This window comes from Poecilia mexicana, unplaced genomic scaffold (assembly GCF_051168715.1).
Source record: "Poecilia mexicana isolate PSO_F unplaced genomic scaffold, ASM5116871v1 scaffold_6, whole genome shotgun sequence".
NCBI lineage: Eukaryota > Metazoa > Chordata > Actinopteri > Cyprinodontiformes > Poeciliidae > Poecilia > Poecilia mexicana.
This window is the reverse complement of record NW_028263375.1, coordinates 29,777,058-29,796,863: the sequence shown is the minus strand read 5'-3', so window position 1 is coordinate 29,796,863 and position 19,806 is coordinate 29,777,058. Positions and strand designations below refer to the sequence as shown.

The window sequence follows — 19,806 nt, the reverse complement described above, 5'->3', positions numbered from 1 at the left end:
GCATTAAACATAAATTGTAATAGAATTAAACTAAGACTGTTTTCTTGAATTTTAGAATGCATCTTTTCACTTTTTTGCTTATGATTTAACTCGTGTTCGTGGATTATATTTAAATCCATTCTGCTTCTGTGACAATGAAATGTTTTGTGAAGTGCAGGTATATGTAGTGGTGTGGTGGACACACTTCTTCTAACTGCAGAGCTAATTTTTCTTTTAGCACTTTAGTTATTTGCTAACTTTGAAAACATTTGGCAAGCTTAGCTTCCCTTAAAACTAATTTACTGGATACATTCTAAAGCGCTAATTTTCTCGACTGCTTCGTAAACATTCAGTTGAATAAAATTTGACATCCATGTTGAATTTTTGTTGTCAACAGTTAAGAAATATTTAAGTAGTTTATCTTCATGCTTTTATTTTGAAGTGGGTGAAGGTTGCTTACACAGCTGTTTTATTTCCTCTCATCATGACATTTGTTTTGTACCCAGAATGCAACACTATAACTGTTGTCTTTAAGAACACGTCTGAATTTAGCTGTTTAGCATTAGCTTCTGCTAAGCAGGAGTGTTTTAGGGTTAGCACAGCTAACGTTTTAGCTAGTGGTGCCCACAATTTTGTGTATGTTTGAGTCTGTTTGCATACATTTTAACTTGTGTGCTTTAAAGAAAATCTAAAATTTAATTTTTAAATTTACTGTCATAGTTGAGCAAAAAGTAAAAAAAAAAAAAGAAAAATAGAAAATACAAAAATTAACATAATATTTATCACCATGAAGAGTGGCTGCATGCCTCCGACCTGAGCTCTTGGCTCACTCTTCTCTCTCATCTGAACTGTTTGAGTCACATCTTATTGTCTGTGTCTGTTTTGAACCTGCCACCCACTAAGGGCAGAATCGACCTATCATCTCGCCTGACTCACTCTTTCAGACGGTGCCTGCCCGGGATGTGAGCGGTGTATGTGCATCTGCTACTAGGCCACCTGCGGTTATTCATAATGCCTTCTGAGTTTCCTGTCAGAGAAGTTGACAGGAGAACGCTGGCAGTTTTAGTCCCAGAGAGAAGGAAAGCTGTAGAAGCAAAGCTGCAATCAGTGATCTATTTATATAAATGTATTAATGCTGCATTCTGTAACTTTTATTAAAATAACTATTTTCTTTTAATTTATCTATGTCTTGATGGTATAAGACAGGTAATCTATGAAAAAATCAAGCCTTCTCCCAGTTCTCCCAGTGCTAACTGCAGAAATACACCACTCATTCAGAAAGAACCAATCAGAGCCAGAAGGAGGGTCTTAGTGCTGTCAATCACTCTTGTGCTCATCTCGTCCCACTCGCTCTTTGCTAAGTTACAATTTAACAAAGAGTTAAACTTTGCTAGTTCTTTTTGACGAGCTATGACAACATAACCTGCTACAAATGCTAAGGGTAGTTAGCATAACCCCTCATGATGGAGGATAAACCAGTTTTCCCGTATGGGTACATTGTACATTGTTTCTCAACCACTAGTACATTTAGCAGCGTACAGGAGGATGATTGACAGCGCTAAGACTCGCCTCCTGGCTGTTATTGGTTGTTTTGCAGACTGCAACAGTAGCTCAGTTAGGAAATGGAGGAAATTGATTTTTTTTTTCACAGGTTATCATATTGTCAGACATGGTGACAGTTTGAATAAATACGGGCGGAAAAAAAACATATTTTTATAAAAGTTACACTCTGCAGTTTTAAGTGTGGAAGTCCAGGCCACTTTTCAAAGTGGAATTATTCATTCTAACTCGGTAAAGGAGGTGATATTTCTTCTCTCAGACTCCCGGCAGCCCAGTCCATCCCTCCACCATTAACCACCTCTAGCTGCCTGCATTCATCCAGTCGATAACAGGATCTCTCCATGTGCGTCCCTCTGTCTCCGCTGCGAAAACCGTCCCATCCATCATTTTCTGACCAAACGTATTTCTCGCAGGGTTCTGCTGAAAAGGCAGATTCTGTTTCAGCATCTTGTCCCGTTCCACTCATTCCCCTCTCCAGGGCGTATCCTGCTCATATCCCAGTGTCCTACTGGTTGCCAGTGCTGCACAGTGGTATTAAGTTTCAAAGGTCGAAATGAAAAATTTACTCATTAATTTTTACACAATAGCACTTTCATTACAGGCTGTTTATTAAATCTTTAGCTCTCCAGCCCAAAGCTTATCTCGTCTAATCTACTGCAGTCTTTCTGGTTTTTTAGCAAATTACAGCTGACTTGTTTATCCGTTTACCTTTCATCCATTCTCACTTTTCACGTTTAAAATGTAATTTTTATTGTTTGTTTCATAATTGGTTAACATTTTATATTTTTATGGTGTAAACTGCCAGCAGGAATTAGCAAACATTTGGTGGAGCTGCTGAGCTCCTTATAGGAGCTCTCAGTGTAATACTGATTAAATGTTATTTAAGGGTTAAGAAAGGAGCCATGTTATGATGACTTCCTAAAGGTGGAATATCAGAAAGAACTGATGTTTTAAAAAGACAGAGGCCCAAAGTCAAGGAATTAAATTACAAAGTAAAATTTCTTTTAAGTCATATTTGTTTTATGAGGTGTTTTTATAAAAACTGATGCTAACATAGTTATTTGATTATAAAACGACACTCTGTGCCTAGAAACACTTAATGCTGCCACTTTAAACCATACAGTCTCCTCAGGTTATTATGCGCCTGGAGTTTTCTGTCAATATACAATAAAACAGTTTTGTCTATTTTTATGTATTCATGATGTATGAATGTGAAGAATCTGATTTAATTAAGCAAACTGTGTAAATCAAACGTACAGTGTATCGTCTGAAGTATTTGTTCTCCTGCCTTCATGCACATATGAATGTGAGCGACGACTCCTTCTTAGTCCATCAGGTTTATTACGACCCAATGGATTTGTTGTAGCTTCTTCAGATCAAGATGTTGCTTTCTACTCTTGAATCTTGAATTCTGATTTTACAGGTCTGTCAGTGTTCAGGTCTGGATGCTGTGGGGGAACTTCAACCAAAAAATTAGGTCGATCACAGTCAATTAATTTTTCCACATAGGGCCAGGTTAGTTTAGATACTTTATTTTCTTAATAAACAATATCAAATGTTTAATAAACTGTATTTTGCATTGTCATAACTTCAAATATGGAAGTGTGACAAAAGAAAAAAATCAGAAAAAAAAGAAAATCAAGAAAAACAAAGTTTCTTCAGTCAGAGGCGTCTTCCAATTCGCAGTAAAACAGACTGCTACAGCAGGATCCTTCCTGTCCACAGACATCAACGTCTACAACAACTCTTTGAAGAATCTCAAGTTAATAATATTTAATTCCCCTTTGGGATCAATAATTACTTTTGAATTGAATTAAACAGTTTCATTTAATTATCTTACCTGGATCAAAATCCAAATTTATTTGCAAAAGAATCTGAAGATAATTAAAAATAAAAATAAAAAATTCAAACAGAAATTTCTTTCATGGTTTTATTCTTGTGTATATCCTAATTTTCAGTTTTGACTTTCTTTTCTAAATGTTTGAAAAGCATCAGGTTAACCTGATTGGACCAGTTTGGTTTCCATCTAGCTTTGTGTGCAAACAGCCGTCGCCAGCTGTTTATCATTTTTAAGTGCTCTTCTGCATTTTTTTCCCCTCCTTTTCAGAAAAGTTTCAAACAGCGGCTGTGCGTGGGCCCCATCAGCTCTCATTTCTTTTATTCTTTCAGTGAGACTCTGGTTAACGCGCAGTGAAGAAGAGCAACTCTCTGAGGATGTATTACTATTTGAAATGCAGATGCTCATTGGTATTCTCCTCTATCTGTTTTTTTTTTATTATTTTACAGCCTCTAATCTAAAATGACTCCAGTTGTAGAAATGAGCTCCCTGGGCATGCATGCTGATAATTTGCTGACAAAAAAAAAGAAAAAGAAATAATAAAATAAACACCTCAGCAGAGTAGCATTTGAAGTAAAGGCAAATTGCCCCCCCCCACCAACTCTCCACTGGCACCCCAAACCTCAAACTTGGGGCTTATTTATCCCGCCGAACGCAGCTTCATTTCCATATAAATGTATGTGACCTATAGGAGGCTTGTTTGTTGCTCAGATTCGAGGAGAGAAAGCAAACAAAAATCTCATTTCTTAGAAGGATTCTCCGTGGCGGCCATTACGGTGCCTTGTTAGGTATTCCTCACTCGTCTCAATATCAGATTTCGCAGGCTGCTGTCTCAGATAATGGTGTGTGTGAATATGTGTGTGTGTGCGTGTGTGCGTGTGTGTGTGTGTGTGTGTGTGTGTGTGTGTGTGTGCGTGTGTGTGTGTGTGTGTGCGTGTGTGTGTGTGTGTTCCTGCCAAGGCTTTCATATTATTGACTTGTGACAGCCGTCATTGTCTTTCTACTTTACTCCCTCAGGTGCCACCTTGGAGCTTTTTCATGACAGAAAGCCAAAACGGCTCATTTTCTCCAGCAGATGGAGGACACTCTGTTGGTTTGAATGGAACCTGAGTGACGAATGAATGAATGATAAGGTGTTTTTTTTTTCTTTTAGGACTGCGTGTCTAAAGGTTCGATTTTTTTCTGCATATAGTAAATAGCTACCGTACCGTGAAATGCAGATTTCTTCTGTTTTGCTGAACAACCAGCTCTCTCTGGTGTTCTCTCCCATCTTTTGCTGTCGCCATTTTGCGGACTGGCAGAATGCAGCATTTTACCTGGTGCCTCCAATCAACTCAAATCAGAAGTTTCCAGTCCTGACGTCATCATCTGGGCTTTCCTTCATTGTTTAAAGAGGTGGCAATCACTCTGTATGTAAACTTTTGAGTTTGAAGACATGAATAAACGAATATGACATATTATTTTTCTCATTATTGTGGCATTTAGCAAATAGAAATAAATTGGGTTATTCTAACTTACCTAAAACCAGAGAAGTTTGGTCTGATTTAACTTCAGTGAGAAAAAAAAAACTGAATGTGTTTTCTTATTCGACGAATGTAAACTTCTAATTACCGCTATATTTTTACAGAACTTCCCATCAAAAAATCAGTCCTGTAAGAAATCTGTTTAATATTATCATATCTCGGTCCAGGAGCGTTAATTTCCTATCAGAAAATCCGTTTAAGAGCATCTGGACAATCATCTGGCCTGTAACAGCAGAACAGATGACTGACGTCTCAGCTTGTGAGCGGATTAACGAAACAATCCATCACCAGCAGCCATTTAGCTTCATCCAGTGAAAAACCTTCAGATCAGCCTTCTGCATCGGCCTCAGCACCCGATGGTCACATCTGTCATGTTGAGTAGCTCATCAAAACGTAATTAAAGATGACGATCTGTCCAGGCTTTGATTGATGCCTCGGGGTTGCAGCTGATTATTATTCTGATTAACGTTAGAATAATCTATTTTGATAGATATGAATAACTGGCATCCAACCATAAAGACAGGAGTTGTACAGGATAATGAGGAAGGATGATGGAATACCTTTGCAGATTCCTTTATTCCATTTTTTTGTTCTTTTTGCCATTTTCTGAGTTTTCAGTTCTTTTTTTTACTTGAGTGTTTCTTCAATCTACAAATATTCAAAAAGATTAAATATCATTTGCACTGATGTGTCTCATATTCATGCAACAAGTTAACAGGAAATAAGTGTACGTGTTGAGATCTGACTAAGAACCCTGTGATTTTGATGATTGGCACTAAGCTTCACAGATAAAAGGGTTTAAAGTTTTAATATCTGCTGGAGCCCGAAAGGGATTGATAGAACATTTTAAAGGAAGGTTCTGTAAATCTATAAAACATCGTCATAGCAATGGGGCACCGTTTGTAAAGTTACACTATCATTTGGCTCACTTAGCCTGTCGTAGGAGAAACACATATTTTCACCATATTAGTCATTCATTTATAAATATCATGGTTTCAAACTACTTACTACCAAACTAATAGCTAGCAAGCTAAAGCTATCTTGCTAAATATTAAGTTAGAAGCTAAATATTTAGTGAACCAACTAAAAATGTAGCTCCAAACTAAGTATTTAGTTTGAAACTAAATATTTCAAACTTAATAATTAGCTAGAAACTTAATATTTAGCTAACGACCTAAATGTTTACCTCCACTCTAAAAATTATTTTGCAAGCTAATAATCTGAAGCTAAATATTTATTTAGCAAGTTAAAGATTAAGTTAGCTAAAAATTACCTCCAAACTAAGTATCCAAGTAGCAAACTAGATATTTAATTTTGAACTAAATATTTAGCTAATTATTTAAATTGGAGATAAATATGAATATGTAAACTAAATATTTAGGTTTTGAATTAAACATTTAGTTAGAAACTGTGACATTTATAAATGAATGAGTGAAATTGTGAAAATATCAATCTGAAAAATGAACTCCCTTTTTTTTCATGGATGGCTATATAAAATAAATTATCGTTGTTAATTTTTGACTGTAATTTTACAAATGGCTGCCCATATATAGCTCCTTTCCCTCTAGTCTACATTTGTCAGATCACACTAATCTGTTTTCCTACAGAAGCTCTGCTTTCTAGCTACCATGGTTAATGATGTAACCAGCTATTCTATTCTATTACCACCAGACATTCTGGTACTACAGATTTTCTTACAACTATTATTTTAGTTTTGCTTCAGCTGCCTTGCAGGCGTCCTTCTAGCACCATCATTTAACTGACCTTCTCATTAAAGTGAATCATATTTTCACAGATTCTTATCTTTAATACTCTGTGGCAATAAAAGCTCAGAGCTAAAAAAGGAGCTGAAACAAAAACCAATACTATTCCCACTTACATCACTTCTCTTTATTTCCCAGCAGTCACAGCTGTGGTCATGAGGCTGCTGTGGAAGTCCGTGGACAAGATGAGGTGTTTGAGAAAACGATCCACACTCCCCGTCCTCACCTTCCTGCTCACCGCGCTGCTCTTTTTCAACCTTTACATGAATGATGGTTACGTCCTGGTACGAGTCTCAATTTGGAATCTAGTGTCTAAAACCTCTGCCAGTGCCGTTCCTTGTTGATCTTTTGGTGGTTTTTTGTGCTTTAGGAAGGTGAAAAGAGGCAGCTGGGAGAGACTTTGATTCATCCTTCAAGCTCTGACAGATATGTGCACACATTCAAAGATTTGTCCAATTTCTCTGGGAGCATCAATGTGACGTATCGCTACCTTGCCGGGATTCCACTGTCAAGAAAAAGTAAGCAATATGCCAGGCATGCAATTGAAACCAGATATTTACAGAAATCATATAAAACCATTTATAACTTTCTTCAAAGCCAGAGGTTTTAAATATATTTCCTCACTGTTTGGCAGAACTGCCTTTTAATTATTTGTTTGGATCTCCGTTAACAAGCATCTCAAAGTATTTTCCTGGAATTTTGACCCACTGCGTAACTCAGTTGGGTTTTTTCTCCAAATGTGGCAATTATAGAGAAACACTTAGATTAAAGGACATGTCTCCAAAAGTTAAGGCTTATGTTCTTTTTACAATGTATTTTCAAAAGGTTTGTGGAAATATCTGGTTTCAACTAGATATCATCTTGAATATGTTTGTTGCCAACTTGAACATGAACATTTTATTTGTGAGATTATAAGACAGATTTTATTTCAGAGTATCTTACCATCGGGTTGGCATCTGTCAAGAGAAAAAAGGGAAGCTACCTCCTGGAGACGATTAAATCCATCTTTGACCAGTCCAGCTATGAGGAGCTGAAAGAGATTGTGGTTGTGGTCCACCTGGCGGACTTTGACCTGGCCTGGTGTGAGAACGTGGTGCAGGAGATCACCAGGAAGTTCGCTCACCACATCATAGCTGGCCGCCTCCTGGTCATCCAGGCCCCAGAGGAGTTCTACCCTTCTCTGGATGGCTTGAAGAGGAACTACAACGACCCGGAGGACAGAGTCCGTTTCCGCTCCAAGCAGAACGTCGACTACGCTTTCCTCCTGAACTTCTGCACGAACCTGTCGCACTTCTACATGATGCTGGAGGACGACGTGCGCTGCTCCCGGAACTTCCTGACGGCGCTGAAGAAGGTGATAACCTCCAGAGAAGGCTCCTACTGGGTGATGATGGAGTTCTCCAAGCTGGGCTACATCGGGAAGCTGTACCACTCCAGAGACCTGCCCCGCCTGGCTCACTTCCTCCTCATGTTCTACCAGGAAATGCCTTGCGACTGGCTCCTCATCCACTTCCGGGGCCTGCTGGCTCAAAAGGACGTGATCCGCTTCAAGCCCTCGCTGTTCCAGCACATGGGCTACTACTCGTCCTACAAAGGCGTGGAGAACAAACTGAAGGATGACGACTTCGAGGAAGACTCCATAGACATCCCGGACAACCCCCCGGCTGGCATTTACACCAATATCAACGTCTTTGAGAACTACGACGCCACCAAGGCGTACAGCAGTATAGTTGATGAGTATTTCTGGGGGAAACCTCCCTGCACCGGAGACTTTTTCATCATAATCTTCAACAAATCAACAAAAATTAGCAGAATCAAAATAGTGACAGGGACGGAGGATCGGCAAAACGACATCCTTCACCACGGAGCTCTGGAAGTAGGCCAGAAGTCTGTGGAGACCAAACAGGGAAGACAGTGTACATCCTACATCACATTAGGAGAGTTTAAAGTGGGCAACATTGAGATTAATGATGTGGACCACAAGATTGGCTTTGACATTGAGTGTGTCAGAATAGTTGTCACGGCTAGTCAGAAAGAATGGCTCATCATCAGAACTATCAGCCTCTGGACCACACCGCCTGTCGGTCAGTTAATGTAGAGATGTTGAGGTCTTTCTGTACTTTTTAGTTTGATACAACAAGTTCATTTTGGACTTTTACAGTGCTGTAAATTTAAACCAATCCATATTTTCATGGGTTGCTTAAAGATTTGTATATTTTCATTGTGAAGCATCAACAACAGAACTGCTGTGTACATAAGGGCATTTGTAATACAATGTTCATTTTCTGAGGATCTATTTATAAAAAAAATATTTACACATTGCTGGAACTGTGTGGCTTTTTTTTAAGTCGTGCTAGTAATTTTAAGTTAGATCATAGATCTTTAAGTTTTCAAAAGTGTAAGACCTTACTTTAAAGAACATAGTTATTTCCCAAAATTAAAGGGTTTTTCAGCGTTTGCTTTGTCCTTTACTGCCATCTGGTGGTAAATTACAAAACTCAGAGATAATTTTCAAATCAACATGTTTATGTATTATATTATATTATATTATATTATATTTATTGTCTCGAAAGAACATGCAAACTCCATGAGGAAAAACATTCTATCAGCCGGTCTATCAGATATGATCTTAAATTAATAGTCTTTGGTTGCACCATTACACAATGTATAAAGGTTCGAAGTATTTGAATATTTGAATTTGTTTTTATAATGTCATAGAAATACAAATAATAATAATAACTATTATTATTATTAATTATTATTATTATTATTATTATTATTATTATTATTATTATTATTATTATTATAAAATTCTAATACAATAAAGTTAAGGGGACTAAGAGGAATGAATACGTTTGTGCGGCACTACATGACAACTTCACTAGGGTTGACTTTTAATCATGTTTTTTTCTCTCTCTCCCGCAACATTTGTTTCCTGTTGCGGCAGGAAACAAATGAGACCACAACTGCCAGAAACGTCTTTCGACAATTTACTTACAATTCAACGGGTTAAACCACATGAACAAGGAGGTAAATTATGAACAAATATAAAAAACCTTCGAACAGAAATTACCCAATTCACCTGCGGCGAACAACGAAGTGACGGTGATTGCGTCATCAAGCCGCGCCGCTGCGTGTTGTTGTGTTTGTCAAAGCAAGTTCTCAGCGAAGGGAGCAACGGAAGACTCAACTTTTTGGATTAAAAGAGTGGTGAGTTTGAATAACGTAATATTCTCCGTCATAATTTCCAATATGGTGACACCGTTTCTTGTTCGTTGCTAGCATATAGCCGGCTCGCTACGGTTTTGAAGCAGAGCTGCTGCTTTTTGCTAGCTGATAGCCTATCAGTAGAACTTCGAATTTGAACCGAGGTTCGGTTCAGTTGAGTTTGGTCCGAAATGAATGTTTTAAAAATGATAATAATTGGAACTGGTTAGCTGGAGCTGAGTTCGCTTTGTAGCTTATTTGGTTTCAAATGGTTCTCAGTTGGCCAGCAGTCTGTATACAACGGTCCATTAACATATTGATAGTAATAAAATGTATTTTTTTTAACGTAGGCGTTTATTTACAACAGCCGCTTAATAATACATGTGTTAGTAAAGTTTTAGATAAACTATACAGACTTATTTACCACGGGGCTGCATAATATTGAAAAATCGGCCAGCTGAAATATTGCTGAATGTTGCCATTGCGTCAACTGTTGGTACATTATCTACATTTCAGTCATTCTTCGCCTTCTCAGCTGTTATTACGATGTTACTGACATGATAGACTTTAGTTTCTGGGCTAGGCCATCTTATCACCTGCGTCAGGTGTAAGCTCCATCCATTTGAGTAACTTCATTCCAACAAAGTCCTTTGTTACTTTGTTACACACTGACATTGTTATGATTGTACAATATTGGTTCATTGTGCAACCCTAGTTTGTTGGGTACAGTACTGTCGGTGTTTTCATGTCCTGAATGTTTTTGGACAGCCACACTAAAGGTGTTTGCAACAAACCACACAACTAAGTAATGAGTTACACACACCTATTATCCTCTCGCAGCCTCACAGCTGTAAATATTGAAACTATTCAGGATTTCTGGGCTCTTAGTTTTACTAGACATAGAACAAAATATGATTACCACAAATCTGAGTATTCGTTAGTGTTTTGTATATAATTCGGGTTTTCCCCCCAGTATATTATAATCCTGGTGGGCCACCAGGATTTACTTGTGCCCCCACTAGGCTAAGAATTGCTTATTTATTTAAGTTTTTTTTAACAATGTTTGCATGTTGTAGTTGTTGTATTATGTATTTCAATAATACATAATTATCAAGTGATATTTTCAAATTTCCTGTCAACTTTAAACATTTTTTAAATCAAAAACACGACGGGCCGCTGGATGAATGACTGCCCTAGCACCCAACCACCAGGCTTAGCAAGTTTTCTGGGGGAAACCTTGTAATTTGATATAAATATCTATAATATGATCTAAACATTATTTTTCTAAAACTGGAAAGCAATCAGTATTCCAGTATTAGATATTCTTGTATCTCATATATTTCAAAGGTGCTTGTAGCAGTCAGTGTTGCAGCAAATCTGAAGAAGCTTCTGCCTGAAGACATTCGTAAGGCAGTCTCATGAAGAAGCTCAGGGTTATTCACGATGTTCTTGATTTTATGAGATTCCTGCTTTGCACCGTCATCTCCAGAGGTTACACAGTGGTCCACACACACACACTCGTTCAGTCTCACACAATGTGGTCGTCATAGAGACGGGTGATTGCTCGGGCCTCCACCTGTGTTTCTGACAAAGCAGATAAGAATTAAAATATAAATAAGCTTGTCGGAATAAGCAATGACTCGATTAGTTGCACAATAAATGAAAATGAGCTCCATCATTTCTGTTCTGATAATTCGTATTTTTTTTAAAGGAACTCCATTTCACTCCATTTTATTTCTGGTGTGGGTTGTAAGCGCTTTTTATTTAATTTTAAAAAAAATTATCTTTGCTTTTTATGTTTTATTTAAAATATCTTCCAGTTCCTGTGTGGAATGTTCTGCACAAATTTAAAGTTTATTCAGAGGGTGAACTAGCATTATTATGCCATTATCAATAAATGACTTGAAAATGGTCTCAAAACAACAACATTGCAACAATCACCAGGACAATTTATTATAAAATTTGTTATTGTGACAGACATAAATATAAAAACAGAAAACAAATGCCTCATAAATTGAGTAAATTACATATTCTTAAAGTGCAGAATATTATTCAGTTTTTGTTTTTATGCTCTATAGATTATTATAATTTTAGCCAGCTGATTTTAGCTGATTTATTAGTCGATCTATATTTTGTTCTAACTTGCTGGCAGTCAGCTCCTTAATTGGCATGCCACTAGTGACTGGCAGTTGTAGTTTTAAAACCCAGTTGTATACATTTTTCATTTAATTTCATTCAATATGTATTTTCACAGGACCAAAAGTAATAGAAATTCAGCCGTTAGGCTAGAGGTGGTACGTTTTCAGCCTCCCCACTACGACTGTTCATGTTTATCACAAATATTTCAAAACAACAGAATCAGACCTTCCTGTAAGTACAGGAAGTGTGTGGCTGCAGGCTGCAGTGTGAACGCAGCCTTAGAGGACATTTGATCTGTTTTAACAAGTTTGTTTTGCCAGCAGGTGCTGCAGAACTGAATGAAGTGCTGCCCCCTGCTGGACAGTAAAGTGCTGCTGCTGCTGCTTCCAGGATGGGCCAGCAAATCTCAGGTCAGATAAACCATCTGCCTGAGAAGCTGGTGAAACATGCTGGACTGGTCCGAGAGAGCGGCTACCTGACCTACGAGGAGTTCCTGGGCAGAGTGGCTGAGCTTAATGACGTGTGAGTCTCAGCACTGGCTCTGTCGTTTCTCTGAACATACTAATAATGCTCTGTGGACGTTAGTCTGCAAACAGGAAGCAAGATTTCGCCACTTTATTTTCAGTTCTTAAAATGTAAAAAAAGCCACAAAGCAGATCAATGGGGGGAGGGGCAGTGAGAAAATGACTCAAGATTTTAATGTTTCATTTAGTTTTTCCACTCAGACAAGCATAAACAGCTGAAATGTTAACAAACTAATCAAGGAGGCCTACTCTGATAGTCTGATCAGGTGTATCAGACTACATTTCCACCAAAAAAACTCAAATACTGAAATTAATATAAAAGATATTCTAGTTTCAAAAGTCGAAAACTTTTCGTGTCTTCTATAAAATTTCTGATCTCAAAGTTTCTCAAAATGCTCGACACCAGTTCGACCTGGGCCTGGGTGTCGAGTTCTGCAGGCAGACTCCTCTCTAAGAAACAATTCTGTCCTTTTCATCACACGTTTACGTCAGTGACAGCCGACTTTGGTACTTCGGATGAACTTTGTCGGAAAGCCTTCAGGCCGAGTCTGTTTTATTTGTTTACGACGTTTTCTCTCCTCTCAGGACGGCCAAGCTGGCTGCCGGCCAGCAGAAGCACCTTCTGTTTGAAGTCCAGCCCGGTTCTGATGCTTCGGCCTTATGGAAGGTGGCCGTTCGGATCGTCTGCACCAAGGTGACATCCGGTGCTGGTCCACATTCCACTGTGTTTGAATTCAAACTTATTTCACGAAGGACGCCACACCAAACAATGCTACATGCTAAAAACAGAGCAACTGTTGTTTTCTTGCAACAGGCTAATTTTACAGACCCAGTCCTTTGTTGGACCTTTTGATTTTTAAAGAAATTAAAGTGGAAGATTTCCATCACATTTGCTCAGTTACTGTGACTATTAACAAAAAGAAAAAGATGAAAATGCATCTTAGAGAGAAACAAATTCTCCACAACTGTTTCATCAGAATACATCGGATCGCAGTAGAACTATGGAAATGGAATATATAGATCATCCAGTAGGACATTGTGCATGTTTTAGGTTTTTTTAACTGTTGTTGATGGGTTTGAGTTTTTCTTTTTTATTTAGTTGTCCCTGTTGAATTTGTCCCCAAAGTTAGAAGAACAAACAAAATGTCTAAACTTTCAAAAATATTAAGAACACACCAATAAATTGGCCTTGATCTCCTTAAGCTTTTTGTGTGATGGACGATCTGGTTTGAATTTGTTGTCTCTCAGATAAACAAGGAGAGCGGAGTGGTGGAGGCGTCTCGCATCATGAACCTGTATCAGTTCATCCAGCTGTACCGGGACATCACCAGCCAGGCGGCTGAGGTTCTGTCAGCAGAGGGCGCCGTCAGGGGCTCGTCCGCCCAGCTGCCCTCCACCGACTCCTGCCAGGCCAGCATGTGGATGGGGAGGTCAGTACACAGGAAGAGGCTCTTTTTCAGCAGGGAGCTTTCACAGTTTTAATTAGTAGGGGGAAAAAAAGTTTTAAACCATATGTCGTTTCCTTTGAAGTGTTCTAAAGATATAAATAGTTTTGCAAGGCTCTGTAGAGCTGAAGTGGTGTGTTTTATTGAGTGCAGGGTGAAGCAGCTGACCGACCAGGAGGAGTGCTGCATCTGCATGGACGGAAAGGCCGACCTCATCCTGCCCTGCGCTCACAGCTTCTGTCAGAAATGCATCGACAAATGGTGAAGCTTGCTTTGTTTTTTTATTTATTTTTTTCACATGTAAGAACAATAAGATTAAAAAAGCAACTGTGAGGTGGTGCACTTTTACAAACTTTTTTTTTTCTCCTTTAAATCTTTAATACAGAGTCAGAATAAAAGAAGTCCCCAAACGGGTCCCTCAGAAGCCCCACAAATTAATGTAGCTGTGCTAGCTGTGTCAGGGTTTCCCCCAGAAAACCTGGTGGTCCGGGGCGCTGGGTCAGTCATTCATTCAGCAGCCTGCCGTGTTTTTGAGTTAAAAAATGTTTAAAGTTGACAGGAAATTTTAAAATATCACTTGATAATTATGTGTTATTGGAAGATTAATGCCTGACTATTAATTGACTCTTAAGTAATTCTGACTATTAATTCTTAAAAAAATGCAAACCTTTAAAAAGAAAAAAAACTAAAATCATCAATACTTAGCCTGGTGGGGGCACAAGTAAAGCCTGGTAGACCGCCAGGCTTATAATGCACTGGAGCAGCGTGACTGCTGATATAAAGGTATTGTTTATGCCGTATTCATTTATTTTGGCTTCTCGTTGACATCATGTGACGTTTTCTTCGTTGGCAGGAGTGGCCGCAGCCGGAACTGTCCCATCTGCCGGCTGCAGGTGACGGCTGCCAACGACTCCTGGGTGATGTCCGACTTCCCCTCGGAGGACGAAGTGGTCAGCTACATCCTGAACCTGGCCGATGAGGCGGGCCACCCACACCAGCCTTAACACACTGCGCAGAGTAAGGGAGGCCTAGCCCTTCACCTGATTAAACACACAGTGACACTTTGACTGGGAGAGCTTCATGTTCCACGTAAACAGCAACCAGTCGGGTCTTATTTGTGTTTAAACGGCAGACACCATGTTACTGTTCAAGGCCTCAAATTCCCAGAATGCACTTGGCAGCCTGAGTATTCCTCCCTGTGTTCTGTGTCGTTCCAAACCGGACTGTGCTCCGTAACACACAAGCACACACACACATACAGCTCTGGTGAGAAGTTCACATGTACCCATCATCAGCATGAATCATTTTGGGCTTTTAATGATTAATCTGAACTGGTTCAAATATACATTCAGATACAATTCAGATGAATTCATTTTCAGAAATAGTTTGTGGATCCTAAGGCGAAATTAAAGGTGCAGTTCTATGTAAAATGTACCTTTTTTGAGCATTACATCTTGTCAGTAATCATGTTTTGTTTTGTTTTTTCATTAAAAATGTAACTGGAGTGTTACCTTGATTCTTCTATGCACATTTGGTTGCCTTGGAGATTCAGTGATATCATTCAGCTGTGCCAAATGCTTGGGTGGACCTAGCCCCGCCTTCGACGACACAGCTCCTCCCCAGAGCTGCAGTTTAAAAGCTTCCGAGCTTCTGCCTCACAGAGCAGCCCTCCACTCAGCTCCTTCAGACTAGCCAGCAGCAATTAGGCAACACCTGGTGGAACTTCATTGAGAAGTTGCTCAGTATATACTGAGCAACTTCTCAATGAAACGCTGGTAAATAGGAGGAGCCATGTTGGGATGACTTCCTGAGGGCAGAGTTTCAGAAAGAGTGGGAACTTTCTTTTAAGTCTTATTTGATATTTTTGTCAATTTTATAACAACTGAAGGTAATACTGCCTCTCTAAGATTCTTCATAGAGTTGCAGTAGATGTGATGTCTGTGGGCAGAAAGGATCTCCGGCTTTTCAACAATTTTCAGAAAACAGTAAAAACCAAACAAGACTCTCACTGTGCAAGAAATTTCTATTTGTTTTTTATCTGTAATTTGGATAAAACTGTTAAAACATCCATGTAGATATGAAAAAAAGTTAACTTTACCAGCCTTTAGAGACCTACAGTACTGTAAGGACACTCAATTCAATTAAAAATATTACTTTATTGATCCTAAGGGGAAAATAAATACTTATATATATTGTTGCATTTTAGGCAATAAAATCTTTATTTTCTTATGTAAAAAATAAATGTAATTATTTATTTGCATTATTTAATGTATTTCTAAAGGCTTAACTAAAATAATCATTAGAGATGTGCCGATCAGGTTTTTTCCTACCGATACCGATCACCGATACCGATCACATAATTATTATTATTTATTTATTTTTTATCATAAACACTACCGGTTACATTATGTGGAAAAAGGAACCATGAATTCACCTTAATTTAGACAAAAACTTGTTTTTAATAACTTTTTCCAAGAAGAAAACTAAACAAAACAGGCATTGTGCAAATTGTACTGCTATTGATAATACTATCTTTAACAGACTGATAACATATGAAGGCTCTGAAGAGGCTAAATAATGCAAAGAGCCAAAATAAAACCTCTCAACATTGCCAAAAAGTTCAAGTATAAAACTTAACATTCAAAGGCAAAAACAGGTTCCATTACAATAAACAATCCAGAGTTACTGAATGAAAACTTCCTGATAGCATGGCGGCTAGCTGATTACTGCTTGCTCTGATTGGCTGTTTCTGACTGAGCGGAGTGATTATGCAGATCAGGGAGGAGATCGATTATTTTTTTAGAGATTATCTGTCTCATGTTAGGACAGCGACAGTTTTAATACGTAGGTAAAATGTATTTTTTTTAGGTTAGATGCTGCAGCTTCAAGCAGAGGTTCGGTGTGAGAGTCACTACCAGGTGGAGCAGAAGCGGCGCTCCGTCTGTGAAATATTACTACCTGTAGCGTAGCAGCGGTTCAACAGCGAGAGCAGAACCAGCGTCTTACATCGCAGCTCGAAGACTTAAATAATTTTGCGGGTTATTTGTTTAGCTTTCTGACCGTCATGCTAATCCGGGTGATTGTTTGTAGCTGTGCGCTGCTTTACCTGCTGTCTGATCCTCCTTATGTCTTTTTTACTGCAGTGAGCCTCAATGTAGCCAAACTCCGTCAAGTATGGGATTGTTTTTATGTCGTATTAGCTTCGTTGTGTTGATGCATTTTGACGTGCTTCAATTTTCCACCGCAACACGCAAACTTCCCCATTCATTCAGTGCGTTATAGTTCCACATCGCTTAGGATTTGTTGTTGCGCGTTTGCGCAGTGTGAAGGAAAGAGGAGACCAGCTGCACAGGCAGGTTGGAAATGAGAAGCAGGTGATCGGTATCGGTAAAAGAGACAATGATCGCCGATCACCGATCATGCACTTTTTCACGAAAATCGGCCCGATTATGATCGGTGACCGATCGATCGGCACACCTCTAATAATCATACATTGCAGCCCTTAATCAACAAAAATATGTTGTATTTTGTTGGCTTTATTCAGCTCCTATATGTTTTTTTTTCTTTTGTTTTTCTCGCCAGTCGATCTCCAATCTTTAAAAAGTCTGACCTGCCAATTCTGATTTTGGACAATTTTCTTTCGTCTGAGAAGTTGCTAAATGTCGCGACGAAGTTGCTAAGCAATGGGAGAAAGACCTAAAAACCCAAAATGAATGACGTTCATGCTTCCATCAGGTCCTGTTTTCTGTTTTCCTGCTGAGTTGTAATAGTTTGGGCCGAGTTAGCTGAGCTGTAGCGCCACTGAAACCAGAACTGACCGAAACCTGATGTTGCCTTCACTGTCCTCTAAAACAGGTGGTAATATTTGGGAGCATATATGCGAGTTAGAAAGCAATATTGTTCCACTGTGTTGGAATAACTTGGATTAAACCACTTTGAGTGCTGAGTCAGGAGGCCCTGTGGCAGATCGTCCTTCTGGAAGCCATTAACTGTTAAATAAGTCGCAAAAAAAAAAAAGAAGATAATCTTGGTTTTCCCATTTCTATTCCCCCCGCAAATCAAAATCAGGCACATTCCTGTTTTCTGAACTGCCAAAGAAAAGTGATTTCGTCAAATTTCTTTCCCATCTGCTAAAGCCCTGCATATTTTTTCCCCACTCGGTCCCAAATGAGCTCTGGGATGTGAAGCTGTGAAGGGACATGATTCAGATTTTCCTTCAAAAAGTGTTTTGGACGAATTGGTTTGAACTTTAATAGAAGGGGTTGGCTAACATGACAGCTTTTCTCACTCGGATAAAATCCTACTTTGCTTTCTAAGATGTTCTTGTTTTTTTCATTGTACTTACGTGTGTACATAGAAAAATATACTCTATATTATTGTATAAAAATAAATTAATTCTCATCTCTATAAATATGTTTGCATGAGTAAATCTGCTGTTGTTTTCTCATGTCTGCTGGTACCAAGTTTCCTTTGAGGCAGAAATTCATTGGGTTCTGTTTGAGTATTTCTGAGTGCTTCCTGCTCTCTGGTTAATTAACTGTGATTTATGTGGAGAACACCCGACCTCAGCTTGACGATTTCAAAAATTAAAACCATACTATGATGGCGTGTCATTGTAGATGGGGTGGAAAATAGGGAGTAAATTAAACTCAGAAACTTTCTCGAGAATGTGAGCAAATTTCTGAGTTTGAAAGTTGAAAGTTTGCTTGAAAAAACTCAGAAATTTTGAGGTTAATCTCAGAAAAGGAAAAAAACTTGGACATTTCTGAACTCTGAATGTTTCAAAAAAATATTTTAGGAAATTTGCCACTTTTCAAGCTCAGAAATCTCCACGTTTGTTTTTTTCTGAAAAATTTCTGAGATTAGTCTCAGCAAATGTTTGACTTCAAACTCAGAAATTTGCAAAGTTTTTTTCTACAAAATTTCTGATTGGTGAAAATTTACTCCTTCTTTCCCCATCTACAGTGGCCCTAATACGCCATTGTACCAAGTTAAAAGTCTAGTTTTTAATATAGTACTGTCTGTTTCAATACTCACTTTAAGAACACATTAAAAACACCATTCTAAAACATTACTGTAATAATACTTACGGTATTAAGTATTATTACTTAATACCATAAACCATTCTTTAAACGTTTAAACAATGTTTTATGTTTAAACATTGTCATGAACTGAACACGTATCACTTTTTAAATATGACTTTTATCATTATTTTCTAGTTTTATTGCTCGCATATTTCCTGATACATGATAGCTCTGGTTGTGAAGTATATATATTCAGTAAGATTTTAATGAATTCTGTGTTGATATGAATTCGTAAAAATGTTTCGATGGTGAGGTTTTGATTTGATCACTGAGCTTTTTTTTTATGTTCTCTTAAATTAGAAATTTTTTATATTTCTATTTTATTTTGTTTTCCAAATGTTGAATAAAGTTGTGATTCAATGCATTTAATAATTTTAGTTTGCACATATCTGTTGGTGGAGCTGCTGCACATATTGACACTATTGATTTTAGATACAACTGTATTTTAATTATTTTTTCTTTTTGTATTTCCACCTTAAGGTTGTAGCATTAACTGTAATTCCACTACCTGAAGTACTTTTTTTTTGCTGGAGGACTTTCAGTCATAATGCTGTATGTTTGGATGTGGATGTAATGAAATCGAAGCCCTGTTAATGTACTATTAATAAAGAAGCTCGATTTTGCACATAAGCACTCAGTCACCTTGCGTATTTACTTACTTAATCATATTCTTTATCTGTGAATAGCTAAAAAGTCTTAAATTCATGTAGGTAAAATTAATGGCCAAAAATAATTTTCCTCAGGC

General features: G+C 38.1%; 2 protein-coding genes across 3 annotated transcripts; both read left to right on the top strand.

Moving 5' to 3' along the window:
- Positions 1 to 6,800: 6,800 nt before the first annotated feature.
- LOC106920731 (alpha-1,3-mannosyl-glycoprotein 4-beta-N-acetylglucosaminyltransferase C-like) lies at positions 6,801 to 8,990 on the top strand. Its single transcript, XM_014991928.2, has 3 exons — positions 6,801 to 6,946; positions 7,033 to 7,180; positions 7,595 to 8,990. Exons 1-3 carry the CDS (start codon positions 6,818 to 6,820, stop codon positions 8,758 to 8,760), a joined length of 1,443 nt encoding a protein of 480 aa, XP_014847414.2. The 5' UTR covers positions 6,801 to 6,817; the 3' UTR covers positions 8,761 to 8,990.
- A 760-nt stretch (positions 8,991 to 9,750) lies between these two features.
- Positions 9,751 to 19,691, top strand: rnf141 (ring finger protein 141). Of its 2 annotated transcripts, none has more exons than XM_014991931.2 (6): positions 9,751 to 9,872; positions 12,332 to 12,530; positions 13,118 to 13,226; positions 13,781 to 13,962; positions 14,131 to 14,238; positions 14,831 to 19,691. In XM_014991931.2, exons 2-6 carry the CDS (start codon positions 12,400 to 12,402, stop codon positions 14,979 to 14,981), a joined length of 681 nt encoding a protein of 226 aa, XP_014847417.1. In that variant the 5' UTR covers positions 9,751 to 9,872; positions 12,332 to 12,399; the 3' UTR covers positions 14,982 to 19,691. The 2 variants fall into 2 exon arrangements, with proteins under 2 accessions (XP_014847417.1, XP_014847418.1); XM_014991932.2 differs by having other exon boundaries at positions 9,763 to 9,872; positions 12,329 to 12,530.
- The last annotated feature ends 115 nt before the right edge of the window (positions 19,692 to 19,806 follow it).